The sequence below is a fragment of the Agrilus planipennis genome, unplaced genomic scaffold, assembly GCF_000699045.2.
Source record: "Agrilus planipennis isolate EAB-ADULT unplaced genomic scaffold, Apla_2.0 scaffold124, whole genome shotgun sequence".
Classification (NCBI taxonomy): domain Eukaryota; kingdom Metazoa; phylum Arthropoda; class Insecta; order Coleoptera; family Buprestidae; genus Agrilus; species Agrilus planipennis.
In genome coordinates this window covers 206998-227222 of record NW_020438950.1, presented here as the reverse complement: position 1 = coordinate 227222, position 20225 = coordinate 206998, and the positions used below count along the sequence as shown (strand labels likewise).

The window sequence follows — 20225 nt, the reverse complement described above, 5'->3', positions numbered from 1 at the left end:
ATTCTTATATAATAGCTTACATAGCCGTATCTTATTGATAAAACTCAAACATTTCAAAAGTACAACGGAGAGATCAACGATGGGTTAGACGCGAAACCTCATACTAATTATTCCGAATAAAGAAACGAGCGTGTTTTCAAAATAAGCCAGTAGTTTTACTGTATAACTTGCAAATGTATTAAACTATTTTAATTCATATTTAATCTCTTACTGTAATAATTTCATGGTTTAAAACTACAACAAAACTGATGACGTTCGTGCCATAATACATAATTCGATAATAAGTCAATTTTGAAACTTACTAAATAAAGTGATAAACGTTATAAACAATTAAAACATTACACTCTAATGATATTTTTCCGATGCTCTTTTTTTAACAATACACGAAATTTTGATTTTGTAATTTCTGATTTAGATATTTTTTAGTTATAAATGGATAGGAATATATACAATTATTGACAGTCAAAAGCTTAATGATGATACTAAACCATTTAATAGTTTATATAGCCGCATCTTTTCGATAAAATCCAGATATTATAAAATTACAACGGAGATATCAACGATGCGTTAGACATGAAACCTCATATTAATTATTCCAAATAAGAAACGAATACCTGGTACAACTAATACCGGGTACTCAGTTATCCCGTGCCCTGAAAAATCACTAATCTCTAATGTCAATGTCATATCAACATATAAAAGGACAGCTTTTAACCTATCACCTTAATTAAAAAGTCGATTTAAAAAAATTTAAAATTTCGGTCCGCGTTAGTTTGATCATAACAACATATCAAAACATAACTCTTTGAGATTTTAGCTGTTTTTTTTATGTATTATTCAACTGGCGTAATAGTAAGTAGTTTCCTTATGTAATTGCTTTTTTAAACGATAACAGTAGGTATTATAAAGAAAAGGAAAGGAACCTATCGATTAAGTCAGGAATGCGCATAATATACTTATTAATGTAGTTTACATTCACTAGCGTTATGAGTTTCTAAGAAAATAACTGAATGATTTGTAGTCCTTCTTCCAGCGGTGATGCCTCTCTAAAATGTGAATGTCAGAAGAGCATCCTTCTTAGTATGTTTTATATAATGTATAGTAATTGATAAAAATACCCGCCAAGTTTGAATTTGATTGACATTTTTTGTGTAATATTAATTTAAAGATCTATTTGAGCGAATTAAGAGGAAAATATTTCGAATGATAATTTGTCTCTAATTAGTCTCTATTAGTTGTGAAAAAAAAAATTGTTGTTTCTTTTTTTTAAAAAATATTGTATGTTTTAATAACTTGATATAAAGTTAGCGAAAGACTTAAGGCGATTGTTATTAAAAAGTAATTTTTGACAATTGAATTAGCCAGATAGGAATTTACTGTTAATTTGCCATAATACAATGGCATTACACAAAATTGCGACCAATAAAGTCTTGCTGTTTTGCTGCAAATTCCCAAAAAGTCACTTCTTTTGCGAATATGTTGGGAAATTTCAATGCGGAAAATTCCCACAGTCCACAATTATGTCGGGAAAATAGGAAAATTCCGGACAGATTAATTGTGTACTTTGAGAGGTTTCTACAATGAAATTTACCTATCTATTCGCAAAAGAAGTGACTTTTTGGGAATTTATAGCAAAACGTTAGAGAGGATAAGACTTTATTTGTCACAATTTCATGAAATGCCATGATAAAAAATTATTTTTTAACAATCGCTTTAGATGTTTTTCGCTTATCAAGTTAACAAGAGACGCAGTATTTTTTAAAAGTACCGACAATTTTTTTTTCTTTTGTATCTTATTGGGGACTATTTATCGACAAATTTTTCAAAAATACAGCTTTCTGGTTTTTCTCTTTTTTGAAATTAAACGAGAACTATTGGGTCTACAGATTTTCTTTTGTACTGAAATCTAACTTACTATACAACTTCATTTAGGTGCCCAGTTAAACTGAAATTTTAATTTTTTGGAAGAAAAAATGGCTTCATCTGGAAAACAAGTATCTATGTATAGGCTTAAATTGCTGCAGAATTCTTTAAAAGAGTTATGGATGTTTTATGTGTATTTATATATTTTTTACTGTTTATGTCCGATAAATTTGTAGATATCAAAATATTTTATTGGAAATCGAAAAAATTGGTAATTTATGCAAACAAGCCGTCCGTCATACCTGTTGCTAATTATGCCACTGTTTTTAGCGGTTAGTTATTTTACCGCTGTATTGACTCTGTTCTGGGAATTAAATAATTTTATAGTAGTAATCTATTGAATAATTACCGAAAAAGGAAATAACGTAAATCTGCTAAATTTCATAGTGGTTACTGCTTAGTCGTAATATTTTTTTCTGTTGCGAATCGTGTATTGTGAGAAAATTTTCATAAAACGAAATTGAGTAACTTTCATTGAACCATCAACGCGACTAAAAAGATTCCGAAATAATTATAATAAATGACATTTACGTTTACAAGCGGAATATGATTTATATTGTTCTTCTTTTATATGATTTAAGATTTTTAATTCAAGAAAATTGAAACAAAACATTGTTCTTTCGTTAATCTTAACAGAAAGCACATTTTGAATAATTATTTAAGACTAGCTTTTTCCAGCGACTTTACCCGCGTGAAATATTATATTATGATTAATTGTTATACCTAATAATCAATTTAAAAAAAGTATATAACACTACTCCTGACAACCTCTTCTTCTGTCTGTAAAGTCCCGGATGTTTCGAAGACTAACCCGTACAAGTAAACAGGCAAAACTAGCTGTTTCGTACTTTATCCATAACTGCAACTATTTTTAAAGGCCGTATCATGCGTCAAATACTTTTTTTATATTTCTAATACAGTGGAACCTCTATAACTCGAAAATCAAGGGAAACGCCAAGAAATTCGAGTGATAAGAGTTTTCGACTTATGGAGGATTTTGACTGTTCGAGATACAGAAATCCAATTTAATTTTTCGAGTTATAGAGGGAAAATATGTACCAAAATGGGTTGCAGGGACTCACTGATTATTTCGACTAAGGGAGGGTTGAGATTTCGAGTAATGGAGGTTTTGGGGCTTTAAGGGAAGGGAACAAAACATTTTTTCGAGTTTTGAAGGTTTTCGACTTATCGAGGTTCGACTTAAAGCGATTCTACTGTACTTGGTTTACTAATTGTAAATACCTTTCGATAAGTTTTTTGACATCCAGCCTGATAGAACCAGCAGGAGCAGGTGCGGGTGAGTCTGCAGCTTTAGCTGCTCTTTTTCTTCGCCTCTGCTCTTCATTTATGAGGTAGGTAAGGGTGGAGGGTAATTTATGGGACGTCTCGAAAGATTTTTCTTGACTANTATTTAGTTTAATAGAGAGAAAAACTACAAATTGTATATATTTATTAACAGAAAAAGCAGAACGATGAATTGTAATATCAATATACATAAGAAGGGTCAGAAAAATGAGCGAAAATGTTATTATTAACCATTTGGGTCACTATAGCCGGATATGGTTTCTTGAGAATCAGTCATAATAAACGATATTTCATTTTTAACGGAGTCATTATATCCAAACTTTCCTATAGAGAATTTAATATGAAAACCAAACTTAACACTGCAATTACTTCATATTAAGCGGTTGGTCAATATATGATCAATCACAATAAACGAATTCCAAAATTAAAATAGGTTTAAAAAATAAAGATTCATTTTCAATATTAGAAGTAGGTATATGATACAATTCGATGTTTTAATTAGACGTTTTAATAGTCAGCTAATTCCAGAATGTACTTTCGGCTATTCTGTTTCTGCAAATTAGGGTTGCAATATATGTTTTATATCGCTTAATAAAGTCGGATGAACTGAACTACAAACCCTTATTCTAAAACATTTAAATCGATAAAGTCTTTTCTGTTTTTTTTGTCACAATTTTTAACTGAAAAGTGATGATGCTGTACAAACTCCAAACAAACGATAAGATATTTAATTATACATACGTATAGGTATTATAGTATGTTTCTTTGCGAAATTTCGTTGTAGTTATAAATGACTAGGTACTTAATTAAAATTCATATAACATGTCGTCGCGATTAAAATGTGGATGGCGTTTGCTCCCGAAACGGTTTCTCTTCGAGAATTTGATGTAATGTGACTAGAAATTCTGTAAGCCTAAATGCCCATACGAGTTAGTGGACTTCGATAAACCAAAGAAAGCTCGCTCTTGCATAATGCAGTAGCTAGCTGGTTTTTCTTTCTTTGTGAGGTGATATTTTGTCGAAGCACGTGGCAATTCAGTTACTTACAAGTGTGTACACACTTATTACCTCTAAGTTAATTTATCAACAACTCTGCAGTTGTATTAAAAAAACTTCAGACCTCAGGTTGCGTTAATAATGAAATATTTCTACCGTAACCTTTTCGTACAGTTAAGTACGTGACTGATTAGAAGCCGAAATATTTTGAAATACAACTCTATGTTGGCTTACAGTTGATACATAATAATAATTATGTATTTGTTATGTAATCGTGTAGTGCTGTCCCCACTGGCCGGGGTGCAAATTCTCGTAAATCAGCAAATACTTCATACCATCGAATTTTCGTAAGCTATGCGCACGCAGCTTCCGTTTCATGTTAAAATTTTACTGTCAACGCTTCAAAATGCGATTGTTTCTTAAAATAAAAAAAAATTATTCTCGCCAAAACACTTATTAAATTTATCCAGTACACTGGTACCGATTTTTAAGTATTCTAAAAAAAAAANTGAACCATCAACGCGACTAAAAAGATTCCGAAATAATTATAATAAATGACATTTACGTTTACAAGCGGAATATGATTTATATTGTTCTTCTTTTATATGATTTAAGATTTTTAATTCAAGAAAATTGAAACAAAACATTGTTCTTTCGTTAATCTTAACAGAAAGCACATTTTGAATAATTATTTAAGACTAGCTTTTTCCAGCGACTTTACCCGCGTGAAATATTATATTATGATTAATTGTTATACCTAATAATCAATTTAAAAAAAGTATATAACACTACTCCTGACAACCTCTTCTTCTGTCTGTAAAGTCCCGGATGTTTCGAAGACTAACCCGTACAAGTAAACAGGCAAAACTAGCTGTTTCGTACTTTATCCATAACTGCAACTATTTTTAAAGGCCGTATCATGCGTCAAATACTTTTTTTATATTTCTAATACAGTGGAACCTCTATAACTCGAAAATCAAGGGAAACGCCAAGAAATTCGAGTGATAAGAGTTTTCGACTTATGGAGGATTTTGACTGTTCGAGATACAGAAATCCAATTTAATTTTTCGAGTTATAGAGGGAAAATATGTACCAAAATGGGTTGCAGGGACTCACTGATTATTTCGACTAAGGGAGGGTTGAGATTTCGAGTAATGGAGGTTTTGGGGCTTTAAGGGAAGGGAACAAAACATTTTTTCGAGTTTTGAAGGTTTTCGACTTATCGAGGTTCGACTTAAAGCGATTCTACTGTACTTGGTTTACTAATTGTAAATACCTTTCGATAAGTTTTTTGACATCCAGCCTGATAGAACCAGCAGGAGCAGGTGCGGGTGAGTCTGCAGCTTTAGCTGCTCTTTTTCTTCGCCTCTGCTCTTCATTTATGAGGTAGGTAAGGGTGGAGGGTAATTTATGGGACGTCTCGAAAGATTTTTCTTGACTAATCGTTGATTTTTTCTCTTTACGCGACAACGGCCGAGCGCCTGCGATTTCTGATACTTGTACAAAAGCCGCTGTGTTGTCCGACGAATCCTGGACGGGAGTTCCCCATGACTCGGTCCATATCATAGGTAGTACTAACAAACTGAAAAAAGAAAATGAAATAGAAAATAGTTGTGTGATAATTAGTTGTTATAGACAGAATAATATTGTTTTATTTATAATTAGGTATCTGCCTATATTTTGGATATATTTTTTCTCATTGTTGATTTTCCCTTTTTCCAGCCTTAATGAACTGCAAAGGCAACTAAACGAAGCATAATTAAAAGAGCATTTGGGTAAGTTTTTTTTATTTAATTAGTTGTAGTTTAAACTAAAATAAATAGGCGCGCAATGCTACATTATAATTACCAACGAACGTATCGNCCGATCACATTTTCGTTTTAACCGATCTCAGATTCAATAAGTGATCTATTTCGCATTATATTTTGTAGTAAAAGCTTTTATTTTCTAGAGCTTATAGATTCCTAGTAATTGAGTGATCTGTTAGCTTGATATTATGCCAGCCGATCACATTTTCGTTTTAACCGATCTCAGATTCAATAAGTGATCTATTTCGCATTATATTTTGTAGTAAAAGCTTTTATTTTCTAGAGCTTATAGATTCCTAGTAATTGAGTGATCTGTTAGCTTGATATTATGCCAGCCGATCACATTTTCGTTTTAACCGATCTCAGATTCAATAAGTGATCTATTTCGCATTATATTTTGTAGTAAAAGCTTTTATTTTCTAGAGCTTATAGATTCCTAGTAATTGAGTGATCTGTTAGCTTGATATTATGCCAGCCGATCACATTTTCGTTTTAACCGATCTCAGATTCAATAAGTGATCTATTTCGCATTATATTTTGTAGTAAAAGCTTTTATTTTCTAGAGCTTATAGATTCCTAGTAATTGAGTGATCTGTTAGCTTGATATTATGCCAGCCGATCACATTTTCGTTTTAACCGATCTCAGATTCAATAAGTGATCTATTTCGCATTATATTTTGTAGTAAAAGCTTTTATTTTCTAGAGCTTATAGATTCCTAGTAATTGAGTGATCTGTTAGCTTGATATTATGCCAGCCGATCACATTTTCGTTTTAACCGATCTCAGATTCAATAAGTGATCTATTTCGCATTATATTTTGTAGTAAAAGCTTTTATTTTCTAGAGCTTATAGATTCCTAGTAATTGAGTGATCTGTTAGCTTGATATTATGCCAGCCGATCACATTTTCGTTTTAACCGATCTCAGATTCAATAAGTGATCTATTTCGCATTATATTTTGTAGTAAAAGCTTTTATTTTCTAGAGCTTATAGATTCCTAGTAATTGAGTGATCTGTTAGCTTGATATTATGCCAGCCGATCACATTTTCGTTTTAACCGATCTCAGATTCAATAAGTGATCTATTTCGCATTATATTTTGTAGTAAAAGCTTTTATTTTCTAGAGCTTATAGATTCCTAGTAATTGAGTGATCTGTTAGCTTGATATTATGCCAGCCGATCACATTTTCGTTTTAACCGATCTCAGATTCAATAAGTGATCTATTTCGCATTATATTTTGTAGTAAAAGCTTTTATTTTCTAGAGCTTATAGATTCCTAGTAATTGAGTGATCTGTTAGCTTGATATTATGCCAGCCGATCACATTTTCGTTTTAACCGATCTCAGATTCAATAAGTGATCTATTTCGCATTATATTTTGTAGTAAAAGCTTTTATTTTCTAGAGCTTATAGATTCCTAGTAATTGAGTGATCTGTTAGCTTGATATTATGCCAGCCGATCACATTTTCGTTTTAACCGATCTCAGATTCAATAAGTGATCTATTTCGCATTATATTTTGTAGTAAAAGCTTTTATTTTCTAGAGCTTATAGATTCCTAGTAATTGAGTGATCTGTTAGCTTGATATTATGCCAGCCGATCACATTTTCGTTTTAACCGATCTCAGATTCAATAAGTGATCTATTTCGCATTATATTTTGTAGTAAAAGCTTTTATTTTCTAGAGCTTATAGATTCCTAGTAATTGAGTGATCTGTTAGCTTGATATTATGCCAGCCGATCACATTTTCGTTTTAACCGATCTCAGATTCAATAAGTGATCTATTTCGCATTATATTTTGTAGTAAAAGCTTTTATTTTCTAGAGCTTATAGATTCCTAGTAATTGAGTGATCTGTTAGCTTGATATTATGCCAGCCGATCACATTTTCGTTTTAACCGATCTCAGATTCAATAAGTGATCTATTTCGCATTATATTTTGTAGTAAAAGCTTTTATTTTCTAGAGCTTATAGATTCCTAGTAATTGAGTGATCTGTTAGCTTGATATTATGCCAGCCGATCACATTTTCGTTTTAACCGATCTCAGATTCAATAAGTGATCTATTTCGCATTATATTTTGTAGTAAAAGCTTTTATTTTCTAGAGCTTATAGATTCCTAGTAATTGAGTGATCTGTTAGCTTGATATTATGCCAGCCGATCACATTTTCGTTTTAACCGATCTCAGATTCAATAAGTGATCTATTTCGCATTATATTTTGTAGTAAAAGCTTTTATTTTCTAGAGCTTATAGATTCCTAGTAATTGAGTGATCTGTTAGCTTGATATTATGCCAGCCGATCACATTTTCGTTTTAACCGATCTCAGATTCAATAAGTGATCTATTTCGCATTATATTTTGTAGTAAAAGCTTTTATTTTCTAGAGCTTATAGATTCCTAGTAATTGAGTGATCTGTTAGCTTGATATTATGCCAGCCGATCACATTTTCGTTTTAACCGATCTCAGATTCAATAAGTGATCTATTTCGCATTATATTTTGTAGTAAAAGCTTTTATTTTCTAGAGCTTATAGATTCCTAGTAATTGAGTGATCTGTTAGCTTGATATTATGCCAGCCGATCACATTTTCGTTTTAACCGATCTCAGATTCAATAAGTGATCTATTTCGCATTATATTTTGTAGTAAAAGCTTTTATTTTCTAGAGCTTATAGATTCCTAGTAATTGAGTGATCTGTTAGCTTGATATTATGCCAGCCGATCACATTTTCGTTTTAACCGATCTCAGATTCAATAAGTGATCTATTTCGCATTATATTTTGTAGTAAAAGCTTTAATTTTCTAGATCCTATAGATTCCTAGTAATTGAGTGATCTGTTAGCTTGATATTATGCCAGCCGATCACATTATCGTTTCAGTTGGTCTCGGGGTCAAAGAACAATCTATTTCGCATCTGCTGATGAGGGGATTGAATATGTGATCTGCTAGCATGACATAGTCTTGCTAAGTGTTTTACTTTTATGATCAAACCCGTTGTTAATGTTAATCATCAACCATACCGATTTCGTGAATTGCTAACTATACCACCCCTTTTATGCGTCTAGATGAATTGATCTAATTAATATGTTCCCCACAGGTTTTACCTTTGGCACAGTCATATCCATGCCTATAACGGGATGGTTTTGTAATAGTCCCTTAGGGTGGCCTTCTGCCTTTTACTTTTTTGGCAGTTTAGGATTGGTTTGGGTTGGAGTTTGGTTGTTCCTAGGCGCCAACAGTCCATCAGAGCACAAACTGATAAGGCCCGAAGAAAGAGATTATATCGAGGCTTCCCTCTCAAAGAAAGAAGAACCAAAGGTAGAGAATCATAAATCTGTAGCAAGGGCATTGCTAAACAGAGCAATACTAAATGTCTAATCAAAGAAATTTTGTCACTAATTAATGCCAAAAATGTTTCTAATTGTATGTTGTGCTTCTTTTTTTTTGTAGGATGTTCGCACACCATGGTTGTCTTTCTTAAAATCGTTACCGTTGTGGTCGCTCTTGTTGACCCATATGGCACAAAACTGGGGTTTTTGGACTTTAGTCACTGAAATTCCTATCTATATCAATGCCATGTTTGATTTGGACATTTCTTCGGTATGCTATTAATTCATCACTACATAGTATAAAACAAAGTCGCTTTCCCGCTGTCTGTCCCTATGTATGCTTAAATCTTTAAAACTACGCAACGGATTTTGATGCTGTTTTTTTTAAAAGATGGAATTATTCGAGAGGAAGGTTTATATGTATAATACATGCATAATATAGCAGGGAAACACTGATAATTTTAGAGATTTCTAATGTGATGTCGTAAATAAACACATTTTTTGCGCTTACATTGCAAACGCTGGCTGAATCCTACGAGATAGATCAAAATAATGTACTACAATATTGTACATCTTAAAAGGCTCTACAAAAAAGTCCGGGATGATATATGTCTATCTCTTAGGGATAACCCACAATAACCATTTTTATCCTTTACTTTTTATGAGAAATAATGACTTATAATTTACGAAGCGATTGTAAGCAATACAGCATTAATTTGTATCCAATTAAGTACCTTAAATACATTGTGCATTTAATATAGATCAATATGGCCCTTTACAGCATGTAATTTAAATGAATATTTTCGAAGATATTACAGATTTAAAATGCAGGGACATAGTGGTTGCGGCGGTACCGGCCGGGAGGCCGGTTTGTATTGTCTAATGACAAAAAAACTGAATGTAGTATATAAAGACATTCTGTAGTATATTTAGTATGTTCAGGGGGTATCTTTTGAAGATTTCCCCTTTTCAATAATAATCTAAACAAAACAAAAATATATTTAGTATTAGCATTGCACCCGTGCGAAGCTGGGGCGGGTCACTAGTGTATGATAAATAACCTCTGTAAACACCTGAATCCTTTAATGAAAAATATCTGCATATCAACCTTTGTAGGCGAGGAAAATTGCAATTTCTTTCCAACAACGAATGACATCCTTAGGATGTTCTAAATAGGGAATTCTAAAACCTCATCCATTTCAAAAGTTCCCAAAAATGAATTAAAAATGTTGAAGTCTTTATTGTTGATTATCATTTATTATCAACCACCTTAAGGATTTGGCAAAGGTTCGTCGATTGTTGCTTTTCTAGTTATTTCTCTGCAATGATTTTAAAACTGTTTTTCGTTAATTTTTAAACCGCTTGAAACTTATATCGTATGTACACTGTTTCTTTATAACGTACGCACATTGCAATGTGTGTAGCTAATTTTATGTTACAGATTCTTCTTATCTTTTACATTTATCTATTTTTTTCTTGGTATGCGTTTGGTTGTACGGAAGTCCTCAAATCAATTTCGCGTATTTGAAAGTTAGATTCGGAAATCGAGCTTGACGAATGGTAATTTTATCGTGAATCTTGACGCTTGAGGGCAAAAATCTTCGTATTCTCCGATGACGTATATTTTTTATATATCGCGCACACATTCGCAAAAATACGTGAATATGTCGTATATTATATACGTATGTAGTTATGTATGTGTTTAACAGAACAAGTTTTAATGGATGTGAACTTTATTTCAAGGTTTTGACTTTTACCGTCTTTAGGCTTGGCTTCGGTAGGCATCCTGAACAAGAGGGAAAGTGCAAAAGCTGCTGTCCCAGGAATTTCTAGCCGGTTAGCTCATTTGTTTTCGAATTATTCGCTTTGTAAATTGCACCTTTTCATGTATGCATCGGTTTGTATGCCGCAACAATTTTAAAGGCTATTAGTTGCTAATGTTTAACAATATTCTGTCGCATAACGTGGAAGATCTTGACATTATTGGTAAACCACAAACTGTTTGCATCATACTTTTCTTAATTTCATAATTGTTTCGGTTTTTTTTTTGTTTTATTTTTTCGTTTTTTCGAAGAAAGATTCGTTCTCTGTTTTTCCGTTACTTGGATACATATATGCACGTAATTAGGAAATTTCTAAATTTTATGTAGACCTTCAGACTGGGATTTCATTCGTCTTCATGACATGACAGACACACTCCTTTAACAATCTTTTTCAAATTTCTTAGTTAACCGTTCGCGAACATAAAAGTATTTTTTTTTGTTTGCTCTTTTTATCTCGAATTATTTGACTTTCTATATGCCGAAAATCAACGACTTCTTTTAATTTTTTATTTTCTATCTTTATATTCACTCTTTCCTTACTTGTTCTTCCCTTGCATACTAACATTTATATATTTTCATACCACACTCTTTGCTAGAAGCTAAACTTCTGCCGTATCACCTGCAAATCTAGACATACTAAACTTTCCGTTTTCTATCGTTTTTTTATCCATTATTACCCATAAAGCTAAAATGGCCTCCTGCGTTTCTTCTACACTTAAATTGGTCTTTCCCTTGTGCATTTTTTGCATCCTTCTCTGTATGATTCTAGTTAAGATTTCTGACACATGGGAAGTTAGGCTAATTGTTCTGAATATGTCACATCTATCCGCACCTATCTTTTTTAGTATGGCTCCGGGACTTTCCCCGTCTCATAAATGTGGCTAGCTGGCCTAAGCATACGATGTTTAACCTCTTGGCCTGCATGTTTTATTATTTCTGCCTGTATCCCATCTATATCTGCTGCCTTATTTTTTTTTTTTAATGTTAAATCAAATTGAACAATTTCAATATCTGCATGCGCTATTTTTACGTAAATTTGTTCCTTAATGTTAATTTAGTTTTTTATCACCAGATGGTGGTGATGCTTATTTGACAGTCCCAACCAATGTGACTTATGAGACCTATGCAAAATTTATTTTATTCGAGACGCAGAATGCTAAAAATGATGAAATATAAAAATATCTTGGGGAAAATCAGGAAATTTTTGAGAAAATTTAACTTTATTACTTCCTGATTTTGTTAGAAATATCAAGAATTACTTTATCTTAAATTAAGGAGTTTTTGTTTTCAAACAAGGAATAATCTGTTAATTTAATAGTTCCATTTGAGCCGATACCCCATTCGCTCGCCGAACATCCTAAATCACTCGTAGGTTAATATTTCTCAAGCGAGCTTCATTAGTGTTTGTCCGGTGTTTTTTAATAATTTTAATTTAATATTTCTGTCATTTCAGGGTTAATGATGTTGTAATTTAAATCGTTTAAAAATAGTAACTTATTTATCAGTTATACAGAAGGAGCACGATTTATAAAGCATAGGTACTAGAATAGTTAATTCACCTGTGTTGCATCATCATCACCATGTGCAAGTCGTTGTACCATAAATGCGAGAAAAAGGCCGGACGAGGTCAATCTAATGAAAAGCAAGAAGGTTTTTGATTATATTCAGACCATTTTCATTGGGTAATTCAAACAAAAACGTTGGTTTCTTTGAATTGTCTAGAATTGCTTTTCGAAAGGAAAAGGCATCATAAAAAAACTGCTCTAAATGTAATGTTGTCGGTGTGTATTAATTTAGTATTAGCAAAAGAAACAGAAAATTGCTTTCGTTTTATATATACACGGTGTTGTAGCCAGAAATGGGTGGAAGATGTAGTATGTATAGTGTGTACTTGATACAAAACAATAACCGTTATACATCATTAAGGTTAATGAAGTCATAGCAAGTCAGTATTGACTAATTTCCTCTAGAAATACACAGATTATGCGGATAACAAATGATAATCTTATTCAACTGCTTGGGCATCTTTATAAAAATTAATTGTTTGCAGTATGTTGAACGATGTTTGTTCAGAAAAGTACTGTTTTTACCGGTATTTATTAGGATAGTTTAAGGTGAATAGCTTATGACAGACCAAAACCACCGACCAAACACTACGCTACCGAACGCAAATGTCAAACATAGCGACGACCCCGCAGTTTTGCCCGCATAGTTAAAAGTAACAGCTTTCAGTTTCAATACGAATATTTATTTGGAGGAATTACTCTCGCTTTAGAGATGCTTCTATAAACTCGACAGACATCTTCGTATTTCTCGAAAATTGGAGCAAACCACATTTCTAACTAACAGTTAATCTAATTCAGGTCTACCTCTGTTTCTGCTTCCAATACGTATCTAACTAGCCCTTCATATCTGGGAAGACGCCCTACTATCTTGTCCCTTTGGACGACACCGGAATGTAGGGCGGAAAACCCTCTTCAGCCTCCTTTCAGGAATCGTAGGAATGAGTGGGTGGTGGTTCGGGTGAGAATGATTGAGACAAACGAAATGAAGACAGAAGAGAATGAAATATTATTTATCTGTGGAATATTACTGACCCAGCATTAGTCTAAGTGATCCAAGGAAACCACAGAAAAACTTGGAGCTAGGCAGACGGACCTGGAATAAACCGGCGTCCACCCGAATGGTCTAAACCTGTGTAGGTCATGCCGTTCTATGATACATACTAAAAAAAGAGAGAAATCTCAACTCGAATTGAGCAGAAAGAGATGGAAAATAGGGCAGAAGAAATTTTACGGGGTGACCAGTTTGGTTTTAGATGAAACAGGAGAATGTGCAATGTATATTACCTTTTAGATATTAGTTGGGAAAACAACAGTAAAAAGAGCGTATGCGTAGGATTTGTCGATCTAGGAAACCTTTTTTATATAATGTTAAATGGGAAAAAATGTTGAAAATACTCCAGAAAGTAGACATAATATTTAGGTATAAAGAAGTGATAAAAGTCGGCTGAATTTGAGTAAAATTTTAGGGAAGTCCCTAAGAAGATGTACCTACATCGTCGCCCCAGCTACTTTTAAATTTGAATAAATTATTTGTATGCAGCAGAACTATAGGGATAGACATCAGGAACAAAAGATTAACACGCTTAGATACGCATATGATATAGCAGTATTAGTATTTAATAAGGAGGAATTACAGTTAGTTTTAAATAAAATAGAAGCGGTATTAACCGATGAGTATGTTATGAAAATTACAACGGTTACAACTAATATAAAAGTAGCAAACGAAAAATATAACTGATTTTCGATATTTAGGGAGTCAGATAACTTAGGGTTGAAAAACAAGGAATAACGCAGGTTCAACAAAAAGAAATCATTATTGTGATTGCTCAAGATCGGTTACTATGGCAATTCGAAAGTGATTATGAAAGGTGTATACTTGGAGCATGGCTTTGGGTGGGTGTGAAACGTCGACGGTAAGGGTTGCGGAAAAAATAACGTTAGATGCGTTTGGGATGTGGTGTTATAGGAAGATATTAAAAATATCGTAGACAGAAAGGTTTGGATTAAATAAATAGTATAAAGAGTATGAGAATAGAGAGCGTTATGGAAGTCAAGAAAATAAATTAGGCGAGATAGGTTGGTAGGGCACCATCTCAAGCATGAAAGGCTAGTTTGTGACATATTAGAAGCATAAACAGAAGTTCAGAAGGGCAGAGGCATGTCCAACCAGCTTTCGGACTAAAAACTGTATGATGATGATGAAAAAAGGTATGTTATTTCAAAAATATTTAAACTTCCCCGTGAGAATATAATAGAAATTTGATCACTCAGATATTTGCTCGTGGTTGACAATCCGGATCACGAATCCGTATAGCTGAAATCCGGTTAGTCGTGTTTGCACTGTACTTTTAAACTATAAATTATTATTAATTATAGAATGGTTACATTCGACAATAAATTAATTTTTAATATTTTTCCATTTAACTCCTTCCAGAAAAGTAGCCCCTGGTGGGTAAATAACATAATAATAATAATAATGTCTTATCTCAAGGTAAATCGTTGTCAGAGACAGCGAAAGTTTTACTTGCACGGACATATTATTCATACATAAACAACTGCTGTATGAACAAAAATGCGACCAAGTTGACTGCATATATCTATAATACAATATACAATATAAGAGCAAGTACATAGACAGTTGAGAATTGTATACGTATGTGTATTTTACTGTAAGAAAAATTTGTTGCTCCGGTAAAAAAGGAGCGCTTGTGTTGTCCACATTCCACGCTTTCAGGTGTGTAATAATGTTACTAGTAGTACACGAACTTGTACCACAACATACATAACACACTGCTTATGTATGAGCCTTCTTGATTGTTTGTTCCTCGATCAAGTGGTGGAAAGACCGTTGCTGACAGAATTAAGATCGAGAGTCCACATATGTATACGGTAGATGTATTGTAGTATTATAGTGCAGCGCTCTATGAGGAAATTTATATTGATATAGGTACGTTTACTCAAGGCAAACTCTCTTGATGCACTCTCGTGTCTGTCGAACGAATCTAATAAGTACTAGATAAAGGGCAAGAAAAGAGGTCAAAGAACACTCTTGAATAATAACAGGTAAGCACGAGTGGTTCAAATTCTTCATTCGTTGTTGTCATGAAGCATCCTTAGAAAGCATGTCTACCAGCATCACAAAATTCACATGAGAAATTAGTGAGTTTTTAGTGTTATAATTAAAATTTAGGTGCTCCATCATCATAAGGTCGTCAGTTGTAAGACTGGTTGGACACGCACCTCCACTCTTTTCTTATTGATGACAGATAGTTCCTGCTCCATAGGTCCTCCATCATATGAAAATTATTGGTGGCTTTGAGTGCACTAAGTAAAAAAAATTTTGGACCTTATGCATTATTACCATGTTTCGAACTTTGTACAACACGTATCTGGTAAACCTAAGACTGCCCGGTTCTAATCGACAATATCCATAATGTAGTATAATTTCAGACTGCTTGGAAGGGTTTGTCAATACTCTGTACTCCTAGGAAAACTTATGTTTACCGACACAACAGGCTTTATCGCTAGCATAGATGTAACTGTGGTGAACATTGCTTTTAAATTAATCTATAAATGTCAAAAGTATCATTTTCTTTTTGTGTAAAAAAAGGAGTTGAATTTCATTCTAAATCTAAAACATTGGCGTTTAAACGAGAATATTATTTTCGGCAGATGGTGGGATCATCGGTTGGAGCTGATGGAATATAGGTGAATGATTTTGTAAAAATAATAAAATCTTGAGGCGGAAATATGCAAGGGCAGGTATTACAGACGAATGATGGGGATACCGTGGATTAGAGAACGTTAGAAATGAAGAAATATTAGAAAGAATAGGAGAACAGAGGACTGTATGGAAGTCAATAAGAAATAGGCGAGATAGGTTGGTAGGACCTTCTTCTCAGACATGAAGGGCTAATCAGAGACATATTAGAGGCTCAAACAGGGTTTGAGAAGAGTAGAGGTAGACCTAAATTAGATTACTTTTCCCAATTAGTTAAGGATATGGGATGTTCTAGTTTTAGGGAAATACGAAGATTGTCTTAGGATAGGAAATAGTGGAGGTGCGTGTCCAACCAGTCTTAGGACTGACGACCTTATGATGATNCTATAAATACTAATACCAGTATTTTAATTTTCGTTTAAATAATCAAAGCTTTAGGAATTATGTTTTATACAATAATGTTCGCTTATTATTCATGCCATATTCCGCTACTTTCTAAAATAATAACAGAACGAAGATTTACTATTATTGTCGTAGCAGAATCTTCGCTGCTTTACAGACGTGTGTGTTGTCATTCGTTTATTTTACGAAATGGCATATGAAGATTTCAACAATCCCGTTATATTTGCCATTTTCTTCTGACATTTCGGCAAAGGTTACTTGTTAAATAACATTCCATCGTTTAGTATGTTAATTTAAATAATGGCTATTGGTGGTCAGGTGAAGACTTAATTTATTGTCATATTTGAGTGGACATGCTCAAATAAGAGCATACAAATGTTATAAAAGTCAGATATAGAAGAGAAATGTTTGATATTCAAATATAACAATTCGTTTAGAAATTCGCTTCGATTAGCGTTTAACAAACCAACAGCAAAATCAAGAAAATTTTGTTTGTATATATACAATTTGATTTTAGCAGTACAGTTACAGTACATCTACTCATATCTGCTGCTAAGTTAAGACTTGAATCGCGATTTCGTGCTTATTAGTTCTCATCAGCACACCATAGACGCTTTACATAAATCACCTATCGAATTTAGTTATAAAAAAAGTTGAAATGCTTTTCTAACTAAATATTTTACTTATAATTCGATTTACGTACTTGAACTGCTTACAAATTGTTTTGTGCGCGTTTTTTTGTTAAATATGGTTGGTGACTCCTTTTGATATTTCATTTAAAGAAAGCTTAGTTTTTCATTATCAGTTGGTTCTGTTTTCTTTTTTAATGTGCTGGCTTTGTTGGAATTTCGTATTAAGAAAGCGTAGTATTACATTGTCATTTTTTATTTTTGATATTAAATAACTGTCAGTAATAAATTCTTGGTATTAAAATTGTATAGTCGTCCTGGACCTTATGAGAAAAGATTGTATTTAAGTATTAATCATTTGGCCGTTATTTGTTATACCTACACGTTTGCTGCATTTTAAAATTTGAATTTACATTGCTTTATGGTTAAATTTAAATTGCAGTTGTTATGTAGATAACCTTTTAAGAATTCTGCATGGATCTGCCGATTTTGTTGTCGACTTTTTTTATCAAAACTTCACTTTGTTTGCAAAAACAAGTCTATAAATAATAGAAACGCAGGTCGAATACTGATTAATATTGGATAAAACAAAGGTCAAACTTAAATACATATTATATTCGTTGGAATTGGAAGGGTTGCCACTTTCGTATGTTTTTTTTTTTTAAAGAAAAAGTGCTTTGGAAGAGTGTACAATAATATTAATGCATGTACATAGTTATAACATATTTTATTAATTGTACACATCAAAGAAAAATTGTTATTATGTTATTAGAATGTATGCAACGAACTAAACATCCGCATATACGCATTTAGATCCGTCCTTCTTTTCTAATTGTTTTCTACCACCTGGAATACAGTAGAATCCGCTTATAATGACATCGAAGGGAAATTACAAACACGTCATACTAAGCGGGCGTCATACAAAGCATTATCTTAGAACAACTTTCTATTTCGGTTAGTTATTTAGTTTAATAGAAAGAAAAACTACAAATTGTATATATTTATTAACAGAAAAAGGAAAAGAACCATGAATCGTAATATCAATATACATAAGAAGAGTAAAAAAATGAGCGAAAATGTTATTATTAACCATTTGGGTCACTATAGCCGGATATGGTTTCTTGAGAATCAGTCATAATAAACGATATTTCATTTTTAACGGAGTCATTATATCCAAACTTTCCTATAGAGAATTTAATATGAAAACCAAACTTAACACTGCAATTACTTCATATTAAGCGGTTGGTCAATATACGCGGAGTCATAATAAACGAATTCCTCTGTATTTGAAATTTTCAATTTGCTTTACTAGATTTTAAGACTAAATATAAAAAAGAAAAACTTTACTGCTGTTCGAAAAGAGGGATCTAGAAGGATGCCCTTAGAGTAAGTGTTCTTTGTTCCTGTGTGTGGATAACACATGGTTGAAATATAGAGACTTTTTCTTTTTCGATATTTTTTAGTTCTTTTAAGTACCTTCTACTATTTTGTTCACTAAAACGTCAATTTATTAGTTGGAGTAAAGGTCAATTCAAAGGTCATTGATGGAAGGATAAGTTCTCGAGTCTTCATAACTCTCAAAACTATCGACACAATTTTTTTGCTTCGATCATCACTTATTGCTGAATTCTTTAACTTCTTCTTGCGTATTTCCAATTGTGTATACAAATTATCCTAACCATTAAACTATTTAAAAAAGTAGCATAAATTATAAAAATTATTCATTCAATATTATAGTCAGAAAATTTAAAGTTTTATTTATTATAGTCCCTACAGTGTCCATACGTATGTATTTTATAAACGACCTTTAAAATATGTATACCTAACGATAAGGAAGTACTTTTAAAATTAAAACCTCTCCTAACTGATATACAGACATGAAATTTTTAGCATATTTACAATATCAAACATAGTTAATAATGACAAGTCAGTTTTTAACCATATTTTAAAATCTTGAGAAAATCGAGCGATTTCTTGGTGAGCATTTATTCAAAACATTGCATTCATATTAGCGTATTTCACAAAAAAAATTCTTTTGATATATATATAGAGAACAATTTGGTTACCTATTGTAATTCAAGTTACCGTTCGTTCGGCGATACGCTAATAAATGTCCTTTAACCGCATTTTTGGTGGCCGACTGAGACTGAGGCTTGAATTTATGTGCCTGCTAACGTAAAACAAAAAAACGCCAAATCGTACCGTTAAATCTCGATTTTGACGTGCGAAACCATTGACTTTCACAAACGAAAGCAGTTCGGTAATGACCCACTTATTTTCGCTTGCTAAGTCAAGATCATGAAACTGGCCTCTCCCCCTCGGGTCCCCAAAACCGTACTGAAAACGGAATCTTTTGCTAAAGGTATATACGAATTGCACTTGCGATTATCAGAAATACAACAAACAATGCATTTAAAAAGTAATTTAGACAACTAATAATCCAACTTTAACAAATTCATTCAGGAATTTTTAAATTATTTTCATTTTTGGGAATAAATAAGTGCATTAAGCAAAAATTACAAATGAAAAAAAAAATAATGTACGTATGTCTGAGCAAGAATTTACCTTTAATTCGTTTTAATATTTATTGTTGCTTGTTTTTGAAAATTTATTAATTCAAAAAGATTACGAAACTGTAAACAATTTAAAATGAAATAAACCCTTCGGCCCTAAAAAGCAAAAAATTATTTAAATGCAAATTTGTCCTTCGGATAGAAGTAGAACTTA

General features: G+C 32.5%; 2 protein-coding genes across 2 annotated transcripts in view; one reads left to right on the top strand and one right to left on the bottom strand.

Annotated features, from left to right (window-relative positions):
• LOC108734993 (flocculation protein FLO11) overlaps positions 1–20225 on the bottom strand; it is a 37453-nt gene that overhangs the window by 9469 nt on the left and 7759 nt on the right. Inside the window, exon 2 of the mRNA XM_025974778.1 lies at positions 5501–5806. Within this exon, the coding sequence (XP_025830563.1) occupies positions 5501–5806 (306 nt within the window). The remainder of the gene's footprint in view (positions 1–5500; positions 5807–20225) is intronic.
• On the top strand, positions 9098–9674 carry LOC112904554 (sialin-like). The gene is made up of 2 exons (XM_025974777.1): positions 9098–9347; positions 9480–9674. The coding sequence occupies exons 1-2, from the start codon at positions 9114–9116 to the stop codon at positions 9639–9641; spliced, it is 396 nt and encodes a 131-aa protein (XP_025830562.1). The 5' UTR covers positions 9098–9113; the 3' UTR covers positions 9642–9674.

Excerpts from the sequence above, each read along its gene's own strand:
- LOC112904554 (XM_025974777.1), top strand. The coding sequence starts at position 9,114 with ATGTTCCCCACAGGTTTTACCTTTGGCACAGTCATATCCATGCCTATA. Across the intron at positions 9,348-9,479 it reads CAAAGAAAGAAGAACCAAAG|GATGTTCGCACACCATGGTT; the intron begins GTAGAGAATCAT and ends TTTTTTTTGTAG.